Below are 22298 nucleotides of genomic sequence, written 5' to 3'. Positions count from 1 at the left end.
TAAACTTGCTTTCAATATATGTGAATGCAGTCCACTTGGAACCTTGGTACTAGATTTCCTCAGATTGATTCTGTTTACAAACACACCAGTGCATAAGAGAATTAATCAGGTCAACTTTTGCTGATGTTACTTAGAACCATAGGAGTATTTTTAGCCGATCCATATAAATCTGAAACATGCGAACATCAAACATCTATATATCTACATATAAATATCTATATACATATACACATCCATACTTACCAAATGATTCACAGATGGATTAAAGCCAATGTCTTTAGCTACCTCAGATCAAAGAGCTTTAGAGTCACTTTTTCTACTGCCTTCAATACAGAGTGCCCTATATAGACCTTAAGTTACACTTTTCATAATGAATGATATTCTTGAGTGACTGGTGCTAAAAGGTTATCCCCTAGCACATCCCAGAGGCAAATCAATCGCACATGTGTGTGGGTGCTACACACACACACAAAACAAGTTTACTGAATTTGTAAAGAGTCCCAATTTTTATGTTAAGTGCAGATACAGGATTTGGAGACCTGGTCTCTCGAATAGTGGGTAAGCATCTAGGCTACTTTCGTCAAAATTCTCAGTAAAAAACCCAATAAATACAACCAATTCAGGCTTGTATGTCTCTATGCACGCTTGTCTGAATGGTAAGTCATTCAATGGTGCTTTCTACTAGAGAAAACACATTAAGAGGATTGACTTTATGAAGATTCAAATGCGAATATGCACAAAATTATTAAAAAAGGGCTTGGCGAGAAATCAGTTAAGATTTTTTTCTCATATTCTTCTTCTACATTTTAACAAATCATGCACTCTAGTTTCCATCCCTAAAAAACGGTGTATAATGGATTCTGAATAACAGTTGAGAAAGAAGCACCAACTCTCCAAAGTAAATTAAAAGAATTTCTAGCTTATGACAAAAATAAATGTATTTTCATTCGCTCACCTGGGAAATCTTCGTTAATCTCATCCATTTCTAGCACGATGTCGTAGGGCACACCAGCCTCCGCCAAGAGAACATTCAGTTGGCCAGGCATGCGACCCGCGACGGGATGAATTCCAAACCTAAAAACAAGTCACGCTATTAAGACATACAGGCTTTTGATTTACAGTTTTAAACATGCTAAATTGAGCTACTTTCTTTAAAAAAAGCACCTGACAAAAAGTAACAAATTAGAAACACAGCCAAAATATCCACTTTAGGAGTTAGTCTTGGGTTCATAATAGTGCAACTTATAAAATACAATCAATGATGGGTGGGGGAGGCAGGGGAGCCCTCGGCCCAGGATACTGTATCCTGATAAACAGGTAAGGAGAAGAAACATGAGAAGGGTGTGTGGGTTAAGTTGTGTGTGTGTGTGGGAATCTGTGTAGTGGTAATTGTAGGGGTTGGAATCTTGCCCATGATGTAAAATATCCCTGTAGAAGGAGGAGGGTTATGGAGACAACTCTGGTACAACTCTGGATGGAGAAGTCTTATTGTAATTGTAATTGGATTTCTAAAGCGTCCCAGCGCTAACAGATGAACCAAATGGATCAGGTGAGTGCGGAGAAGATGGTTACGGGAACAGACAGGTCTTTAGAAAGTTTCGGAAATGCAGCAGGTTGTGTTGGGCACGGAGGTCGAGCGGGAGGGCGTTCCACAACTTGGACGCGTGATAGGAAAAACGCCTGCCTCTGGTGCGAGCTTTCTTGATCCTGGGTATTTGGGTTAGATGGCCATTAGAGGATCGGAGAGTTCTAGACGTGGTATGCGGGACAACAAGATCCTTAAGGATTGGCGGGGCTTTTCCATGAAGGATTTTGTGGGTTAGGCACAGGGCCTTGAACTGCACCCTTTGCACCACGGGCAACCAATGTAATGCTCTAATCGGTGGTTTAGCTGAACAGCGGTTCTTGGTGTCAGTAAGAATCCGAGCAGCAGCGTTTTGCACAACCTGTAGCCTGGCTGTAACTTTCTTTGGTGCGCCGAGATATAGGGCATTTCCGTAGTCCAGTCTGGACAGGATAAGACCCTGTAAGAGAAGCTTTCTTGACTGGAAAGGGAGCAGGGGGAGGATCTTGCAGGTAGTGCGTAGTAGACCAAGGCAGGTTCCAGCCGTTTTTCTTGCCTGGGTGTTTAGGGTGAGGTTGTGATCGAGCCAAATCCCCAAGCTTTTGATTTCGGCTTTGGGGGTTGAGGGAGGGCCCATGCATGGGTGCCACAGAGACTTCGGGCGGAAATGGGACTGGTTGCCCATCACCATTATCTCCGTTTTGTCGCCGTTGAGTTTTAGGTGGGATGAATTCATCCAGCTGACTATGTCCCCCAGGCAGGAGTACAGATCGATGGTGGGATTGTCTTGCCGGCTGAGGGAGACAACCAGCTGGTGGTCATCCGCGTAGGTCAGGAGTTTGATATCGTACGGGATGACAATCTTTTCGAGGGGCGACATATATACGTTAAAGAGCGTCGGGCTCAATAACGAGCCCTGAGGCACTCCGCAACGTATAGGGGTCTCCCTGGAAATGAAGTCGCCCTCCGCCACCTGGAAAAAGCGGTTGTGGAGATAGGATTTTAGCCACAACAGGACTTTTCAGACATCTTGCTAACGCAAGGGAGGAGGGAAATTGGCCTGAAGTTGGCCAGATTGCTGGGGTCGAGGTTGGGTTTTTTGATTAAGGCTTTCACTACCGCCTTCTTCCAGCTCGGCGGAACCGTTCGGCTTTCTATAGAGGAGTTTATCAGGTTCACCATTGGTGCAAGAATGGTAGGAGCGACTTGTTTTAGGTGTCTGACTGGTGCTGGATCATGCGGGGACCCGCTTTTGAGGGATTGAACCCCAGTGTCGTTTTATGCAATCTCTGGACAGCGATGATGTGTTGGGGAGGGAAAACCTCTGTATCAAGGGTAATACTGAAGGAGAAAGAACAGACTAAAGATCCTTGCCTGCAATGTAAAGTTACCAAAGAGAATTAGAGAAACAGGGCCAGAAAGAAGATAAGGTGTAGGCACTCTGTAAGATACTGATTCACACAGGAACCACAACTAATTTATAAAATCGGGAGGGAGAGAGTGGCATAATGAAAGTGGGCCAAAGAGGGAGCCATAAGTGGGGTTAAATGCTGAAAATATGATCAGGGAGTGAACATGTTTGGGGTTAGATTCTACTAAAAGATAACATTGTGGAACAATTCCCGTTTGATAGAACCAGAGAGTGTTTAAGGCATGGGCAAAGTAGGTAATTGCCCAGGGCCCACGCCTTCCAAAGGGCTGCGTCGTAAAGAGAATATGGCATGTTGAAATCCAGCACATATTAACATTGATCATAAAAATGAGCTTTTTTTAATCTAACAGCCGAGTATGCATAACAGAAGGTTAGGGGAAGGATTTGAGATTGTGCAAAGCGACGCAAAGCAGAACCAACTTTTGCAATAGTGTTTACTCTCGAGAGCAAAAGGTTTTTTGTGCTGGAAATGTGACTCTCAGTGCAAAAAGCTCTTTGTGCTGCGTTGGACCGCTTTGCATCAAGGGGGGTTTACATATCTGTACTTTGGGCAGATTAGAGCGAGTGCCCATATTATTTTAAAGCAAAGCCAGATACTAAGCTAACCACATGGAGCTTCGTGTGAAAGGGCAATACACACTATACATTTGTGCTGCAATGTACACTGCACATTTACAATATATGGAATGCTTAAGAATATGTCTACGCCGTGTATCAAGGAAGAAAGAGAGGACTAGGTAGCTAGTCCGTATCCCCAGGGATTTATATGTAATCAAAAAGGACTAGCCTATTGTGAACATTTACAGGACTCAGAACTGTATGATTAGGGGTGAACCATTAGGTTTTTTCATGAAGCCCTCACCCATCAACCTTGTTGGTGGCATGCTTCATCATCGGGCCCACCCAGTGACACCGAATGTGTTCCGGGTGTGCTTAGACGCCCGATTACAGCAGAGCAGGTATATAACTGAGTGTGCAGTGTGGTGACATGAAAAGTGAAGATTAAAATGCTATACAGTTGTCTGAGTACCCGAGGGTAAATTATATTTTAATAACCGGGCCTCTGTTAGCGTTTAAAACAAGGCTGGTGGATGTAATGGGAGTACAAGTTAAGACCTCCTAAATCCAAGAGTGGTCTACCTGTTTCAGCCAGAGCCTTTAAATTAAGCTGGCTTTCCTCAGGACCGTAACAAAGTGAAAGTGCAATTTAAAACCTGAGTGAGTGTGTAATATTAACTATGTGAAGGTTGGTGGGTGAGGGCTTCATGAAAAAATGTAATGGTTCACCCCTAATCATATAGTTCTGAGTCCTGTAAATGTTCACAATAGGCTAGTCCTTTTTGATTACATAGGAATGTGTCTAGGCATACGAGTTTTTACTGGAAGGGTGTGCTCCCAGTTCAGATCCTATGCCTAGACAATACTTGTACACCTCTGCATCATAGTGCAAATGCTGTTTGTGGCGCAACCCTGCTTGTTTGTGCACTAAAGGGGTAGTGAGCAGCACAAGGCCATAATAAATAAACCTAGCTCTGCGCTTCTATCCCCCACCCTTGTGCCAGTAGAGCATCTTTGTTTGCAGCACGGCACAGCATTGCATAAAAAATAATGACTCTGCCTGTTAGTGCGCACGTCGGGCAAGTCCAGCCTTAATCCTCACACTGGCATGTAGTCGGTAGAAATTACATTGAAAAATAATCTTGCTGTGTAATATCTCTCTCCTTACTTCACCTGATCTCTTTAAATTAACCCTGTATTAACCTCGCTCCCCACCTATACTTCTCTACGTACCTTCATCCGTACAGCTCTGTACCTCACCCCTCTCGGTAGATATGCACTATACCTCATTTGACTTCATCTCTTTCTACCTCTCTCATATGCCCCTATGTGACTCTAGATCTATAGATATCACTCTCAAACCTCTTTCTACCACAACGGTCTACCTCACCCTGGCTCTGTACCTCACTCTTCTTTCCCATTTGACATCTGTATCTGTCCTACGTCTAGTTCACTTCTCACACGTCATTTCTATCTTTACCTCAGCGATTTCTCTCCACAGATCGACTCCATCTTTCTTTTTACGTCTGTCTCAGACTTTACTCTACCTCAATCTCCCTTACCCCTTTCTAATTTCTCTCTCCATCTCACATATACCTTATAATTTCACCTCCCTTTCTCAATAACTAACCTCTCAATTTACACCATTAGTTCACTATTTCACCTCCATTTCACTTCTTCGATCTGGTCCCTTTCCTTCACCCCTCTAAATAGCTTACTCCATTCTGGCTACCTTCGTTTCTCTACCTCCATACCCTTTACTCCATAATCAAACCCTCTCTCTCTCTCTCTCTCTCTCTCTCTCTCACACACACACACAAACACACGTGTCTCTCTCGGGTCTCTCAACTCACTCCCTTCGCATCAACTAGGCCTCTCTGTAACTCTTTATAAATCTCGCTACCTCACTATCAGCTCCTCTCAACTTTCGACCTCTGTATAAACCTCATCTTTCACGATTTCATGTGCACCTGATTTCTCTTTCTACCCTTCACCCATCTCTGCCTTTTCCTCTTACCCACTACTCTTTCCTCGACCCGTTTTTCTATCTCTTTTCGTTTTACTCCACCTTCCATCTTTGTTTTCGCTCAAGTCTCTCCATCTATCTCTCCTTACCTTCAACACTCTAATTCACTAGTTTTTCTGCATTATCTCTCCATCTACCACACCCCAGTACCCTTGGAACACTGAACTCCTCGAACCCTCCTCACACTTACTGTTCCCTACCTCTATTTACCTCTACCACATTCAAATACCTTACAATTTTCTCTACCTACTCTTTCTAGAATAGTTTATCTTTCCTTCTGGCTACCTCCGCGTTCTCTATTTACTTTACTTCTCTTCCAAAACTCACTTATCTCTCTAAATCATGCCTATCCCGGCTACTTCACGTCGCTCCCAATACTGGTAGCTAGGTTTCTCTCTCCAACACCAGTATCCAGCCCTATCCCATTTCTTTTACGCAGCATGGTAACCGTCTAGCCAGAGAAGAGGGTCAAGGCAAATTAAGAGAAATGAGGATAAAATGTACCCAATGGAATGGTGAAAATTTTAAGAGCAGGATTTGATTTTTGACTGTTGTAGAAAGAATGGCAGTAGTGAAAGGGGGTTAGATTTACAATTACAAATATTCAGGAACTTTGCTACAATTCCAAGTGTTATGTGCAAATGTCTAGTTTTAATATTATGCATTAGTCCTCAGCCTCAAAAGTCACCCTTAGCATGTTTTTCTTACAATGGGAGTGACAAGCATGCTGGACAATAAATTCCACATAAAATGTTACAAGTAAGAAAAGAAAAAATCTAAACACAAATTCAAAGAAAATTGCTTTTAGCGCTGCTTGTTCAATCTTTTTTGGACTATTTGGCTGACAGACACCAGACAGCTTGCGCTTTCTGCTGTTGTTGCTTGCACCTGTTTTTGAAGATCGATCATATAATTCAATATTGGCTGGCAGCACAAGAGCTTGAATGAGCCAAGTAGGGTAATATATTCATTTTTTCCCCAAACAGGGAGCCCCAAAACATATCTTGAATGGGGCCCTGGAAATCCTTAGAATGTCACTGGATGGAAACACCCTACAGCACATCTGAGTTTAGTTGCTGTGAACAGAAGAAACGAGAATACGTGCTGTCAATGATTTGTATCACCACTGCAGTGGGGGAGCCGGTATGGGCCCAGCAAGCCTAGAATAGGAAAAGAAAGAATTTAGGGGAGGACATAGTAGTGGCATCTACGAATTAACATGGAGGGAAGAAGGGTGATTATATCTCACCATTCTGCACAGGTGCTTCTGGAAGATGACCGCTCGAACTATTTACTGGAAAGACAGGAAGGGGCAGAAAAACCTGCGGAAGTCAGTAGATAAATGTCCTCCTGCTACAGAATATGAAATTCTTGGGTTCAAATCCTAGGGACTTCATTTTAAGTAAAAGTAGCACCTGTAATTACTGGCTCCGACAAGCCTTATGTAATAAATTTCCAGATAAAGGAGGAGCATGTGTAGTAATCATGTGCTTCTCCCAACATGGCCATCTGCGGTCATTAGTCCTTTCTAGATAAAGGAGGAAGATGTGTTGTAAACTTGTTCTCCTCCCAACATGGCCACCTGCTTCCTAAATGTTCCCACCTACTAAGCCTCCCAGAATGCCTCTGTACATTCTATGTTGTACTTGAATGTTCCACTCGTCAGTTGATGGTCTGGTCAGATGGCGAGGTGGGTTGCTCTGCTGTATCTCAATAAACCTATCTTATAACTATCAAGAAGAATCCTGCTGCCTACTTGAACATCTCCTCTAGTACTTCACAACATTTTGGAGACTATCTTGGCTGACCAGACCAGAGAGGCAGACCAAGTACAGCACAGCACGAGCAGCACCTCGCACCAAGAACCCACCTAACTGCAGCAAGAAACAAGAGGAAAAGCAACAAAAAAACCTTTGAAACTCAAGAAAGCCAGAAGAAATGAGCTGCAAGTTAAAAAAATATATATACCAAACTAAGAAGAAAAACAAGAAGGCAGCCGCAATAAGGAAACTTAACCCAGAAGATGAAAAAGATCAAATCATATCAGCTTTAAATGTTCATCAGCTGCTAAAGTAAGCAAAAGAAACCAGCAACTTGCAGAAACCTGCCGCAAGAATTCTCAGCCTCTGCCTACTCAAGTGAAACGCCATGAATCAACCGCCTTTAACATTCATAAGTACACCGCTTCCACGCCTTTCGGCTCAGCAGCCAAAATGTTGTGAAGTAGTAGTGGAGATGTTCAAGTAGGCAACAGGATACTTCTTGGTAGTTAAAGATGGGTTTATTGAGATACAGCAGAGCAACACACCTCACCAGCTGACCAGACCATCAACTGACAATAGTGGAACATTCAAGTACAACATAGAATGTACACAGGCATTCTGGGAGGCTTAGTAGGTGGGAACATAGAGGAAGGTGTAATGACAGCAGGTGGCTTTGTTGGTAGGAGAACAAGTTTACACCTTACATTTAGTGTATTGAAAATTATTCATGATTTTGTTTATCTTAATAAGGAAAGGATAGAGTGGAATGGATATAAAACCATTCCAGTTAGGTGCAAAACACCCTAGCTAAATTTAGTTCCCGATACGTTTGAGCACAGTTAACGGGTGACTGGTTTGCTGTTCTAATATTCCCGAATTTTAAATATTACACTGGTAAAATATATCCAAAATATTATGTACAACAAGATCATTAAGGTAAGTATAACATACGTTGGCAACTTTTTTAAAGATACACAGATGTGGAGTTAGGAATAGTTAATCTACACTTACCTTAAGTACTTAGCGCTAGGCAATAGTCTGGATATTTTATTGTGCAAGGTGATATGTTGAGACTCGATATTGTGGTATTGTTTTACATTCCCATAGCATTCAATGGCCTCTTCGCAGAGGCTACGAACACAACGGACTCACTGCGTCAGCTGTATGGCGTGTTTGTAACACAGCGTCGGGATGGGAAAAACACAGGCGCGGTGCGTCCATTGGGGCGTAGCCCCACTAAGCCCCATGGACCCACCGCGTCGCCACTAAACCACATACAATTTTTTTTTAAATCGCGCTACCTGCCGGCCGGGAATCCGGGAGACACCCGGCTTTCCCGGAGTGCGCAGGAGGTGTGGGGGCCTGATGGCCCTGCTAAAGCTGCGCATGTCGACTTTTGCGCACAAACATGCCCGCGCATGCGCAGATTGTTTCCCCCCTGATTTTCCCTTTAGAGAGAGGACATGGGGGCGGGCAGCAGCCCCCGGGGTTGTACAGGGCGACTGGGCGAGCAGTTATTGTGCCCCCGCAGCCAATCCTGGCTGGGGGGGCACCATACAGCGCCAGGATTGGCTGGTCAATACCTAGCCCGGGTACATAACCCCCTGTCTGGGGGGCCAGAGCTCTCTCCCTCCCTCGTACTGCGGCCTCTGTTTGTTTATGGGGTTCGTTTGATGGAAGACTTGACCTCAGACCTGACCTGACCGGACCCAGGAAGGAATACTTGAGAGGGCGGCAGTCAAGTCCCGAAGGAACCGCTCGGCCAGGGAGACCCGGCGTTCACACCAGCTCAGGTATGATCTGAGTGCACCGAAGACACCATCCGCACGATGAACTCCATCCACTCCGGATCACCGACCGACCCCTGCCCTCACCACGTCTTCAACAAAGCCGACGCTGTCATCGCACCCCACCTGCGAGACATCAACACATCCCTCGACACCACCATCTTCCCCGAGAGCTGGAAACACGCCGTACTCAGCGCCCTACTCAAGAAACCAACAGCGGACCCCACCGACCTCAAGAATTACCGCCCCATCTCGCTCCTCCCGTTTCCAGCCAAAGTCATCGAGAAGACCGTCAACAAGCAGATGGCCGCCTTCCTCGAGACGAACGGATCCCTCGACCCCTCACAGTCCGGCTTCCGAGCCAACCACAGCACCGAGACCGCCCTCATCGCCGCCACCGACGACATCCGAGCCCTGATGGACAATGGAGAAACAGCGGCCCTCATCCTCCTAGACCTCTCCGCGGCATTCGACACGGTCTGCCACCGCACCCTAGTACGGCGCCTCAGCAACGTCGGAATCCAGGACAAGGCGCTGGAGTGGATCACCTCCTTCCTCGACGGGAGAACACAGAGAGTCCGCCTACCACCGTACAAGTCAGAGGCCACCGAAGTCATCTGCGGCGTCCCCCAAGGATCATCTCTGAGCCCCACCCTCTTCAACGTCTACATGAGCCCCCTCGCGGCCATCGTACGCAAACACAACCTCAGCATAATCTCCTACGCCGACGACACCCAGCTGATCCTCTCCCTGACCAACGACCCCGCCGCCGCCAGAGCCAACCTGCACGAAGGGATGAAAGAGGTAGCCGAGTGGATGACGACCAGCCGCCTGAAACTGAACTCGGACAAGACGGAGGTCCTCATCCTGGGCTCCTCTCCCTCCGCCTGGGACGACTCCTGGTGGCCTCCCGCCCTGGGCACCGCACCCAAACCGACAGACCATGCACGCAACCTGGGCTTCATCCTGGACTCCTCCCTCTCCATGACCAGGCAAGTCAACAACGTCTCCTCGGCATGCTTCAACATCCTACGCATGCTACGGAAGATCTTCTGGTGGATCCCCACCGAGACCAGGAAGACCGTCACCCAGGCCCTCGTCACCAGCCGACTGGACTACGGCAACGCCCTCTACGCCGGGACCACCGCCAAGCTCCAGAAGAGACTCCAGCGGATCCAGAACGCCTCAGCCAGACTCATCCTCGACATCCCACGAACCAGCCACATCTCCGGACATCTGCGAGACCTTCACTGGCTCCCCGTCAACAAAAGAATCACCTTCCGCCTCCTCACCCACGCACACAAAGCCCTACACGACCAAGGCCCGAGCTACCTCAACAGCCGAGTCAACTTCTACGCTCCCAAACGCCACCTCCGATCAGCCAACTACGCCCTCGCCGCCGTCCCCCGCATCCGAAGAGCGACTACAGGAGGAAGGTCCTTCTCCCACCTGGCCGCCAAGACCTGGAACTCCCTCCCGACCGACCTGCGCCTGACCCAAGACCACCTCTCCTTCAGGAAGAAGCTGAAGACCTGGCTGTTCGAGCGGTAGCGGCTCCCCCCCCCCCCCAGCGCCTTGAGACCCCACGGGTATGTAGCGCGCTTTATAAGTGTCACTGATTGATTGATTGAGTGCTATGAAGGAACATTGTTTACTAAACGGGTTCACTGTAGTAGTGTAGTGTACACGGAAAGTGAAATCCGACCTTGAGAAATATAGATGCCGAGTGATTTTTATTTATTACATTATGCCGCAGTAGCAATCGCCAGTTAGGCAGCACAGGTTTGCTTATGAAATGTGGTGATAGAAAAGTAAATACCTGATTAACTCATTAAAGAAACACTATAGGAAGTAACGTCGTTATGCACGCGCTTGGAATGGCGGTTTTTGGCGCGCTGCTACAAATGAGTGTAGCTTTGTCGGCCTTCTAACTGCTAATGATTCGTTTTGCTGCCCTTATTTAGACTCGTTTTGCTGCCCTTCTGCAACTCGTTTTGCTGCCCTTCTGCAACTCGTTTTGCTGCCCTTCTGCAACTCGTTTTGCTGCCCTTCTGCCGTCAATTAGACTCGTTTTGCTGCCCTCATTTACACTAGTTTTGCTGCCCTTCTGCAACATTTGTGTTTGTCAGTGTTACATGCAATGTTTATTCCCCACGATCCCCACCCCTTTATGAATGATGGATGCAGGATGGATGAATGGGTGGATGGGTGGATGCATGAATGAATGATGGATGCAGGATGGATGGGTGGATGGGTGCATGAATGCAGGATGGATGCAGGATGGATGGATGAGTGGATGCATGAATTATTATTATATTTCTTATATAGCTCCAGAATCGACGGATGCAGGATGGATGCAGAATTGGTGGATGGATGGGTGGATGGATGGATGAATGAATGAATGATGGATGGATGGATGCAGGATGGATGCAGGATGGATGGGTGGGTGGATGCATGAATCAATGATGGATGCAGGATGGATGCAGGATGGATGGGTGGGTGGATGCATGAATGGATGCAGGATGGATGATGGATGGGTGGATGCATGAATGATGTATGGATGGATGGATGCAAGGTGGTTCCGGCTCGCCTGCTGCGCTCGCTCGCTGCGGTGCAATATGCAAATTAGTTTACGCCCCACCACTTTCAAATGTCACTTGCCGCCCCGGGAACCACAACTGGTACAAATGCCACCAGTGTCCTCAGTTTCTGTTAGGAGCTACAGCCAAACGGGGGACGCGAGCACAGCTCTCCGATAACAAGGGTGCGGGTGGATTCTCACGGTTCTGCCGGGTGAGATCCATCTGTTGTGCTGGTGGGGTGTGAGACGCGAATACGGATGTAGTAAGAAACTGCACGAGGGGCTTCGGAAACCCACCAGGACTCAATTCACGGTAACACCAGGTTTGTTTCCCGGTAATATCACATTCTATTGACGGAAGGAAAAACACCACTAAGAATGTAAGAGACAAAAGTAACAGCAACGGCACTAAACCCCCGCATTATCTCGGAATACAAGGACAACTTGGCTGTGCCAATGGCGGTGAGAACAGGTCCCTCTGACTGAAAGGGAAGCGACAGTCCGAGTAGCACCGGCTAACCTTTTGCAAACATGACAGACGTCAAGTGCAGATGTGGCAAGCACAAAAGCGCTTAACAGTCAGTCAGGTAGAACAAAATCGAATGACCAAGAAACACGCTTTTATTTTTGAATAAAGTGAAGTAAAGTTGAAGGTACTGCCGCAATGCTGGATCGCATGCCGTGCCAAAGAGGGAAGGAAAATAAACCAAAAAGCGCAGTTTGTCGGAGTCCGTCCCGCGCCCGAAGCACGGAGGACCGCAGGACAGATGCAGTTTTCCTTGGCACACCCAGGCATAACTAATCGATGACAATCGTGTGTCCACACACGGCATTCCTCGGCGGCGGATGTGCTGAAACACTGCAGGCCTTCTCAATGAGAGGGCAGGCAGCTGCACTCAATGAGCACCGTGGGAGCGCCTCGAAGTGATGAAAGGCTCGAATCACCACAGACTGTAAATACACATTTACATCACTTGAAAACGAGGTAAACACCGCAGGCATGTCGAGCCGAAATAGATTTGTATGAATGCTGCAATTGAATTCATTAAGCTTCATTCAGGTTTTGTCTTTGGAAATACGACACCGGGTGCGGATAGTCATAGCTAGTGTTTTGTTTTCTTTTTCTCCGATGTTCTGGTCTGAACTATTTTCAAAGGCGCATTTAACAGCGCTGTCACTTGCGCCAAGAAAGACTTCTATGGTTGTCTCCAATGTTAAAACAAGAGCACATGGCCGACTCCAGATGAAAGCGCCGCTAACCTTCAATACAAAAACACTAGCCATGCACAAGCCTTCAGAAAATGGCACTTTATTAACAAAACGGACGGAGGGTCGTATGAAACACGATATAAGCAGGCGTTGGCAATGCAAATCATTTTGGATATTGAAATGATGCTTGAAGCTGCAGTAACCGTAAAACCAGCGAGATTATGAAGAGAACATTAGTCAAAGCCTACAGCTTACTTCGCCCCAAAGCGGAAAGGCCGCACTGGTGCTGGGCACGCTTTAACTCCTCAGCGGGGGGGGGGGGGGGGGGGGGGTCAGCGCGAGTGTCAAAGCGGGGGGCAGCGCGAGTGTCCGCGGGGGGGGGGGGGGGGGGTTTGACAGCACGAGTGTCACGGGGGTCGGGGGGTGGGGGGGCAGCACGAGTGTCAGCAGGGGTGGGGCAGCGCAAGAGTCGGGGGGGGGGGGGGGCAGCGCAAGTGTGGGGGGGGGGTGGCACACGTGTCAGAGGGGGGTGCAAGTACAACAGGAAGAGGAACACCACAGAGTCCAAGGAACAGGCAGTGAGTGAGGTGTCAGAGGAGCAAGGACATCAGAGGGCACAAATCCTAAAAAAAGAAGTGGGGGGACTAACCAGGTTAGGCATTATGCAAGTGAATTCATAACACGTGCCATCACAACGCATGACGTTATGACGCGTGACATATCAGGAAGTGATGTCAATGGATAGGACCTGACAAAGAAGTGACATCAAATATTAAGACCTCATACATGTTTATCAGGTACATGATGAGTACATTTAAGCACATTATGAGATTTAACAAATGAGATTGTCGTTGGGTTGTGCCAATAAAATGTACGAATCCAGACGCAAAATCAGGGGCTCAGCTAATACATTTATGTTTTTAAACCCTGCCACAAATAAAATGGCAAAAAGGAGACACATGGCAGTAGATCTGTTCTGCTTAATTGGTTGCAAAGTCTGCATTTTAAAATATTTGATGGGTTAAGGCATTTAGAATGTTGACATGCGGCCTGGAGAAGGATTCTCCATCCCGAGCTGGGAGGAGCCTGCAGAGGGCTCTATGGAAGTCCTGTAAGAAGCCAGTGGAGCTCAGCTGAGGTGAGGGGGGCAGGCAGTGGGGAGTAGACATCCTGCTGTGTCTCCTCCAGCATTGGCTTTTTTGCCCCCTCCTAGGTGTGGCACTGGGGGTGGTAAAGAGGTTTTCTTTGACCAGGGTGTTTCAACAGAATGCACAGGAAATTGTGAAAACATTGAGGGTCATCTTGTGGCAGGAGGTTGGATATGTGGTTTCTATATAAAAACACAACACAAGAGGGGCAGGGTCTCATTTTCACCTGCTGAGCTCCTGAAATCTGGTTTATGACTTTCTAGCACTTTGTAACAGCCGCTCAAGTTGTGCTGTGTATGCCCAACATGCAGACAGAGAACATATAGGTTAACCCCATTCTCTTTATAAGGTTAGATAGCAGAGCGGGAGAAGTGAAACCTGGCTATTTCTTGAAACAACACAAGACCTGCCCCCTCTCCTGCATTACTAACATTGCATGAAGCTCCTAACATACAACTTCCCTATCCAAAAAATTTGAATATCCCTGGCAAAGTCAACTGCTGAAGGCTGCCGACTGTCACCCACAGTATTGCGTATTGCAATACTAGAAACGTTAATTCAGCTTATTCAAATCCCTCAGCTTTGTGCTGCTACTAGCACGCCTGGCAGTCCCACCTCGTGGCATGCCTTACTTGTACCCCTTCCACTAAAAGAACCTGCCCTTTGAGATCTAACTATCTATCTATCTCTCTCTTTGTATCTCCATCGATCCTTACCTCCATTTCTTGCTCTGTGGACGCTTATTTCCAACGCCCCCAGAGACTTTGGAGGGAGCATCATATAGACATACACTTCTACAAATATTTCAGGGTTTTTATTTACTAGGATATACTTTTGTACCCACAGACAATCTTTATTACCTAGGAGGCTGTTCCGTACACATACGCAAGCACATGAAAGGCAAAAGATTGCAGCAAATTAACACTGATTACTAAACATTGCATTTACTTAGACTGAAAAAGGTTATGAAAAATTCCAGACATTTCTTTATCTCCTTAAACTGCCGGTTATTGCACGAATCACTGACCTCACATTTTTGCCATTTTCTCCAAGCATCTTCACCAAGTCTGCAATGGGGTACTGAGCTTTAGCCGCACACAGACCATACCCTGAAAGACACAAATGTCTAATTTAAGAACGCAAACAAAAGCATGAATGCATCTTTTGACTGTAAAGTAGAAGCTGGAGCCATGGCATTCACGGAAACTCACAAGCGTAAGAGAATACACTTTTTGTTAAGAAGACCCTTAATCATTACCATTCTTCACATCAGTAATTTGAGGAGAACGTCTCGTGTGGACACTCATGGAGCATTTGAAAACTAATTAAAATCCGACAAGGGTCCCCCATCTCCCTGGCCGAGCTCAGTGGGGATCTTGAAGAAAGCATTGGGATACAATTGCAAGGGCACCTCAAGGCCATTAGCGCCTAAGCACTGCTGGATTCCTGCCCTGGTATGGAGGGATTTTTCAACAGTGGGGAAAGGGATGTTCTGGTAGAGTAAATTCTACTCCTAGGTCCTCCAAGGAAGGCCTTACAAATATATCCCATTGACCGTTCCACCCAACTCTCCAATGTAGAGCCGGAAAATGGCTGCTGCTGAATCATGTGCATTAGGTGCAGAGACTAACACTGCAAACTGATCTGGTACTAGTCAACTTCTTATTCTTGAAATCTACTGCCTCTTCATTCTTTAAACCGACAATTCGCAGATTAAGGAGGAGCCCTGGAACAAGTGGGAGAGAGAAGACAAGCAGGTTAGCTTCTACTGGTCATAACGGGCACCTCAGCTAGCTGCCACTACTATCCAGGAACCATCTTCCTAGCAACTGCTGCCAAAGCTGCTGAACGTCCATATCGCGCCCACACACCTCACAGTGAGCGCACAGTGTGTTTGGGTGAGTTATGCACGATTTCCATGCAGGGTTTCACCACAAAGACCATCATTAATAGTGGCCCGTAATGCTATTCCAAGGAGGGCTGGGGTGTGGGGGACAAATACTGCTGAGGGCCATTCTAATTTGCCTGGTGTCGGCTGGAATTACTAGGTCTGAAAATACCAGACCACTGTCCAGTCTCCCCCATCACTCCCCTCAAACCTGCTTAGCCCTTCCTCCATAGCAAAGCAGTAGCTTTATATTTGGCCCTATCACCCCAATAGGTGAAAAGATGCAGTTTGACCCAGTATTCCCAGGGTCCTGTACTATTTCCAATTCTAGGAGAAAGCCCAGGATTTAGTTGTGGGGAAACAAAATGAGTCCAGAGACGCTGCTCCCTAGTATTCCTGCAATGATAATCGGGGAACTTTTAAAGAGGCCTTAAGTGTGTTCACGGTCGCAGGAAGGCAGCACTGATCTACATTGAGTGCACCCAACCCTCTCCTTTGCAGCATAGGGTTTCCACCGTGTTGTACATTACAACAGTAATACGACTGAATGATGTTCTTTTAAGCAGAGTAAAGCACAGCCCCAGCATAAAATAAAGGACCCCCCAACTCCCGTGGTGTGGCATAGAGTCACTTGAATCCCTAAATTATAAGGGTAGTAAAAAGCCTTTCAATCCATACACTACATACAAATGTTGATCACATTCCAGCATATAATTTCTTCCTTCTTCAGTCATAATTGGAGGATTCTCTTGTTATTACTTCAAACAGCGCAGCACCGATGAACGAAAAGTGAGGCGGAGACTGCCTAGGGGATTTTTGGTGCTTTGTCTGATGACTGCTTTCAATGTATCGTAGGAAGCCATCTAAGCGATGACGTCTTTCTGGACCGAACCAGTTGATTTAAAGCTAAACTACTAGACAAAAGATTTAAATAACCAGGTGGCAGTCTTACTTGCAGCTCTGATCCAAGTTACCAGCACTTTCAAAAGGTTTAGTCTGATTAACTCAAAGTAGATCATCAGCGGAGAAACTCACTCTAGATAGTTCCATGGATTTGTACATGAGGTTGATCGCTCCCGCTTTACTACCAACTAGGCTGGCTAACGGATTCATTTAAGAGTCAGTTTAAAGTTCTGGGGAGAATCCTTCCATTGTCCCAACATAAAAAGAGAAGCCCGAGACTGGGCCAAGAACACTTAGTCTATAGCTTCCTCACTCTTGAAGGCCAATGTCCAGAATGTTAAATAGCAACATGAACTCTACGAGTCCCCAAAGATCTGTAAAGATCTGCAGAGAAACGCGATGTAAACAAACCATCCTAACCCAGACAGCCATGCCAAGTGGTACAGGCTTTAAGAAGCTGGAACAAATGCTGCTCGAAAGGACTCAAGATAACCCATGGGTTCAAAAGCAGCTAGCCTGGAGCAGAAGTGAGGAAGCGCTCAAGGAGGGCGCGCTGCTACGAAGGGAGCACAGCAGCATTTCTTAAGATAATTACTCCGCTCACAACACTATAAATTGATCTCTAATAACCTGCTCGTTAATATTCACATTCTACTCTAGAGAACAGAATGCTAAAAGTAGACCATGAATGGGGTGTGCAGAGACGCGGATGCCAGCATTGCTCCACACAATAGCCACTGACATGACCCATAGGGGCCATCATGTTTATGAATGCAGAGGACTAAAGTGTGTGAGGCTCAGCCACTAAACATCACCACGACCTCCTATCCCCCCATAAACACAAATGCATAATCACCTGCGCCTGCCAGGAAACGCCTGCCTCTTTGACCCTATTCTGTTTTCCTACGTAAAGCAACAAAATCCCTTGTGGAGGAGAGACCATGCTTCAACTTTATGCTTTCACAATGTACTCTGTAATTGTTAGCTCTGGTCACTTCCCAAACATTAATTGTTCCCAGAAAGTATTGGCAATCACAAGATGCAAACAAAACTAAGTCCAGCAAATTGGAAAAAATAAAGCAAATTAAAAAAGATTTAAATTTCAGTCTTTTTTACATGATTGTTGCATGATGGAAAATGGATTTCATTTTAAAACGCTACAGTTTCTCACCCATATCCCTTCAGATTTAAACCCACAAACCAAAGAAGGGTCGTGTGTGGTATACTTGGCCAAAAGCAAAAAACCGCAGTCTGTAAAGCCCAACAACACAGAATTAACTCCTCCATCACTTCTTCAGCAGCCAGAGATTGATCAAGGGAAGCAGATTTGTGAAAGCAGAACTCAATACCTACTGGGTCCAATACCTTTCGAGTGTTGGCCAAGGATTAAAAAAAAAACGGAAACAATTAAGTTACCCACATTATCCACCCCTTCCAAGAAAAACAAGGCACTGCTGTTCTAAGTCCAAATTTAATTATTTTCTCAAATGGCCCTAACAATCCAAGTCTTCCCCACACACTTAGCTATTCAGTGCAACTTTAGATTGAAATTAGCACACAATGATGCTTCCACCAGCAAACGATGCAAAAACACAGTTTTCACTCTAAAGAGTTTGTGAAAACCTCACATTTAGGAATTCGGACCCTGGCCAAATACGACAGAGCTCTGAATGCGCAGGAACATTTGCATAATTTATAAATAGAGAATACACTTTTCTTGCTAAATAATATATGATGGCATGTATCTTGGGGCAGCAATAAATTACACAACCAAGGCATAAAAATTAAGATTTCGCACTTAGTACTTATAGGAGTTACTCATAACTTTTGTGAATCCTGAAGGTCTGTATTAGTGGCCCAACTGCATGATTTATATAGCTGTTCATATCCCTGGCAAAGATGTGAAGCTCTGGGATTTGTATAGCTGTTCTGGAGTGCATAGTTGAAGAGTTGCTTGAATTGTTGCCTACATAAGGTATGATGGTAAAGCTTTAGTGACACCAAGGAGGCTTGGTGCACATAATTGCTGCAGCACATAAGCATGGGGTCTAATAGAGGGCAACGATAGGCACCCTCGTGCATGCAGGTACATACCAACCTTATGGTGGACAGGGTCAAATGTAGAATGTGCTGTTGAAGTGCATCAGTTGGGTACTGGCAATAGGGAGGCAACTCCATAGCAGAGGAGCACAATGGACTTTTTAGTAGGCTGCCACTCTGTTTGCTTAGATTTCTTCACCAGCTCAACTCCGCATTCAATAACAAACAGTGAATATAACCTGCATTTCAAGCACACGATTAGGTAGAACTACTAAATACCTGGAGTAATGATAATATCATTGGCCTCCTTTATCATCTCAACAGCATTGTCCAGGTTGATTTCAGTGTGAGTGCCAGTGATTTCCATTGGTTTCCCTCCAGCAGTTGATGTAGTTCCATAGCCTCCTAGGATCACATTGGTAAGTGAACGGTTCATGGCCTATAAAGGAAAACACAAAAGACATGCACTGTTCAGGAGAAGCTGGGAGACTGGGCAACTTGCATCTCCAAACTCATCTCAACCCTCAGAAAACCCCCACCTCAATCCTGAACATCTTCAAAGTAGCCGACCACATGCTTGTCATCACTCAACTGGACTTTGGCAAAACCATTCTAGCAGGTCTTATACACAGAAAGAATTGTGAGAGGCAAAAGGGAAATATGCATTCTTAATACATTTATTGTCCTAGCACAAATCGTCCAACAAGTTTCACATTCAAAATCGACTCACAAGGCCTATAACAATTCCAGTAAATCACTCAATTCGCATTTTTAAAGTAGGTTTCCATAATAGAAGTGATTAGCTCAACGGCACTCTGCCGCTTACTCTTCTCGTTATACTAGAGTGGTCTTTCATTTGAAACTTGAATGAGGAGTCAACTATTCTCCTCTTCTTGAGCTTCCTCTTTCAATGACTGGAGGATCAGGAAGAGAGCACTTTAGAATTGGACCTTGACCGCGAACTGAGTCATGCCCGACGTTCATCACGGCTGTGCGTCATTAAAGGGTTGGGCTCTTGCTCCGTAATAGTAATTTAACATTTAAATATATTTACATATTATTTTGTAGGAATAAATCCAAAGTTCCTGTACCGTCTGCTTACCTGAAGGGAGCTAGAGGATATGGTAGGCTGTATCGCACCAACCATTTGATTTGTTAACATTACATTTTCACATTTTTTGCAGTAGCGTGGTTTGCATTTGGTCCTGACTAAAGCCTGGTGGCTGAAACATGTAGACCTGCTATTTCACCGCACATGACAGTTATCCTTTCAAACTGTTATCGCTCTGTTTTTAGATTTGACACTAGGATAGTGTTTATTAAAGTCTCTTGAATTATCCTAGTAGCCAATTTTAACATTTGCACCTTATGATTGTCACTTTTTGCCTGCAAACCTTCAGCACCACTTATCAAGACTGGCGAGTGGCTGTACCGATCACTGGGGTACGAAAGCTTAGTTTTGAGACCATTTCTGGTTGGTCGCACGAGTGGTGCAACCAACCACCAATCCCAGATGACGAAGAGTAGCCACGAATGTGGGCTGATGGGATTCTTTTCTACTTAAGGCATGCTGTCTTTTCTGTTTGGCCTAGACGTTTAGGAGTCTTTGTTATAGTATATCTCATGGTTTGTAGACCGGTAGGTCAGATGCGTTCAGCCAGGAGTGGAATCAGGAGAACGGATATGCGTTTCCTCCCTTCTCCATGATAACCCAGGTGGCGGTCCAGGTTCACAGGCAGAGGGCCTCTGTGGTTCTGATAACGCCGTTTTGGAGGTCGCAAGTCAGGTTTCCAGTTTTTCTGGAACTTTCTTGGAATTCTCCAATCCGACTCCTCCCAACTCCCCATCTCCTATTGAGTCCGGAGGAGACTTCTCACCGGCTGGTGGAGGAGGGCTCACTCCAGCTTATAGCATGGCGGATTACAGGCAACGCTGGTGACTGCCGTGCCTTTCGATCCACGCTGAGCTCTTATTGTCCAGAGCTTGGGCGGACAGCACGTCCAAACGATACAAATCGGCCTGGATGCGAATGGTATGTTGGTGTATGCGACGGGAGGTTGATCCCGTGGTCGCCGATCTGACACACATCCTGAATTATTTGGCAGAGTTGGCTGAGAAAGGTTTGGCGTACAGGTCAGTGAATACTGTCCGTTCAGCTATTTCGGCGGGACATGCCCCAGTGGATGGAGCCCCTTTGGGGGAACATCCTTTAGTTTGCCACCTATTTAGGGGCATTAGATTATCGCTACCGCCAGAACCCCGATATTCTGTCCTCTGGGACGTGAACCAGGTTTTGAATTCATTGTTGTCCTGGCAACCAAATAGTTTCCTCTCTAGGACGGAATTATCAGCCAAGTTGGCGATGTTGCTATGTTTGGTGTCGTGTAGGAGAGTATCAGACGTCCGAGCTTTGGATGTTACAGCAAGGGTTTTCTCCCCCGAAGGGGTTACCTTCATGGTGAGTTGACTCACTAAGTCCAACAATTTCTTATCCTGCTTTTGTGGAGTCACCAAAGCTCTTTGTGGTACAATGCTTAAAAGCCTATGAGGTAGCAATAAAGGAAGTTCGCTCTCCGGGCGAGCGACAACTCCTGATAGCACTCAAGAAGCCTTTCAGAGCAGTTTCCTCTCCCACTATAGCCCGCTGGGTGCGGTGGATCAAGCAAGAGGCGGGCATTAATACAAGAGCTTTTGGCGCACATTCCGCTAGGGGGTAATGGCTTCAAAGGTGTTCAGCCTTGGGGTGGGTTTGGAAGACCTTATGAGGGCACAGGATTGGTCATCGGACTCTACCTTTAAAAGGTTTTACTTTAAATCGCCGATGAATATGGCTCAAGTGGTCGTAGACAAGCTTTGAAGGAGTATAATCCTTGCCTCCGGTCCTGACATAGAATAGAAATTTGCCTAGCCTATGAAAAGGTAAGTTTCAATTCGATTAAGGAAGCGGAGGTGAGGATTATCCCTCCCAGCAAGCACGTGGGTTGCTGTCCCGCCCCATATGGATGTAAGTAATGACCTTTTTTTCAATTCTCAGTGTTCATGACAGTTACTGGAGTGCTTTTGTGCAATAATGGTTGTCACTTTTGAGTTACGATATCGACTTTGCATAATAATTGAAGTTGTAGTTTGCATGATTTATTTTCCATGCTAAAACCGTGATTAATCGCTGTGGTTTCTTTCAGGAACATAATGGGTAAACATGGAAGAGATCCTCCAGCGAAGTAAGAGGAAGTGCAGGAAATGACAGCATGATTTATTGGCTGGGAGGCATGGATATCGTGAAAGGACTATAAAGAGACGGTTTTGTTTTTCCTGGGTTATGGGAAATGAGGTTTTGTTGTACATTGGTGATAAGCTGCTGATGGAATTTTGATAATAAAGGCGAAAAAAGAATGAGCA

At 46.0% G+C, this 22298-nt stretch overlaps 1 protein-coding gene across 2 annotated transcripts in view; it reads right to left on the bottom strand.

Moving 5' to 3' along the window:
- The window catches only part of NNT (nicotinamide nucleotide transhydrogenase), a 405237-nt gene that overhangs the window by 23855 nt on the left and 359084 nt on the right, over nt 1-22298 (bottom strand). For both annotated transcript variants that reach the window (XM_086960606.1, XM_086960607.1), the window contains exons 18-20: nt 19179-19338; nt 15096-15177; nt 956-1074 (exon numbers count right to left, since the gene is read on the bottom strand). In XM_086960606.1, the coding sequence (XP_086816732.1) occupies nt 956-1074; nt 15096-15177; nt 19179-19338 (361 nt within the window). The remainder of the gene's footprint in view (nt 1-955; nt 1075-15095; nt 15178-19178; nt 19339-22298) is intronic.

The sequence above is a fragment of the Lissotriton vulgaris genome, chromosome 3_1, assembly GCF_964263255.1.
Source record: "Lissotriton vulgaris chromosome 3_1, aLisVul1.2, whole genome shotgun sequence".
In the NCBI taxonomy this organism is placed as follows: domain Eukaryota; kingdom Metazoa; phylum Chordata; class Amphibia; order Caudata; family Salamandridae; genus Lissotriton; species Lissotriton vulgaris.
This window is presented reverse-complemented; position numbering and strand designations above follow the sequence as displayed.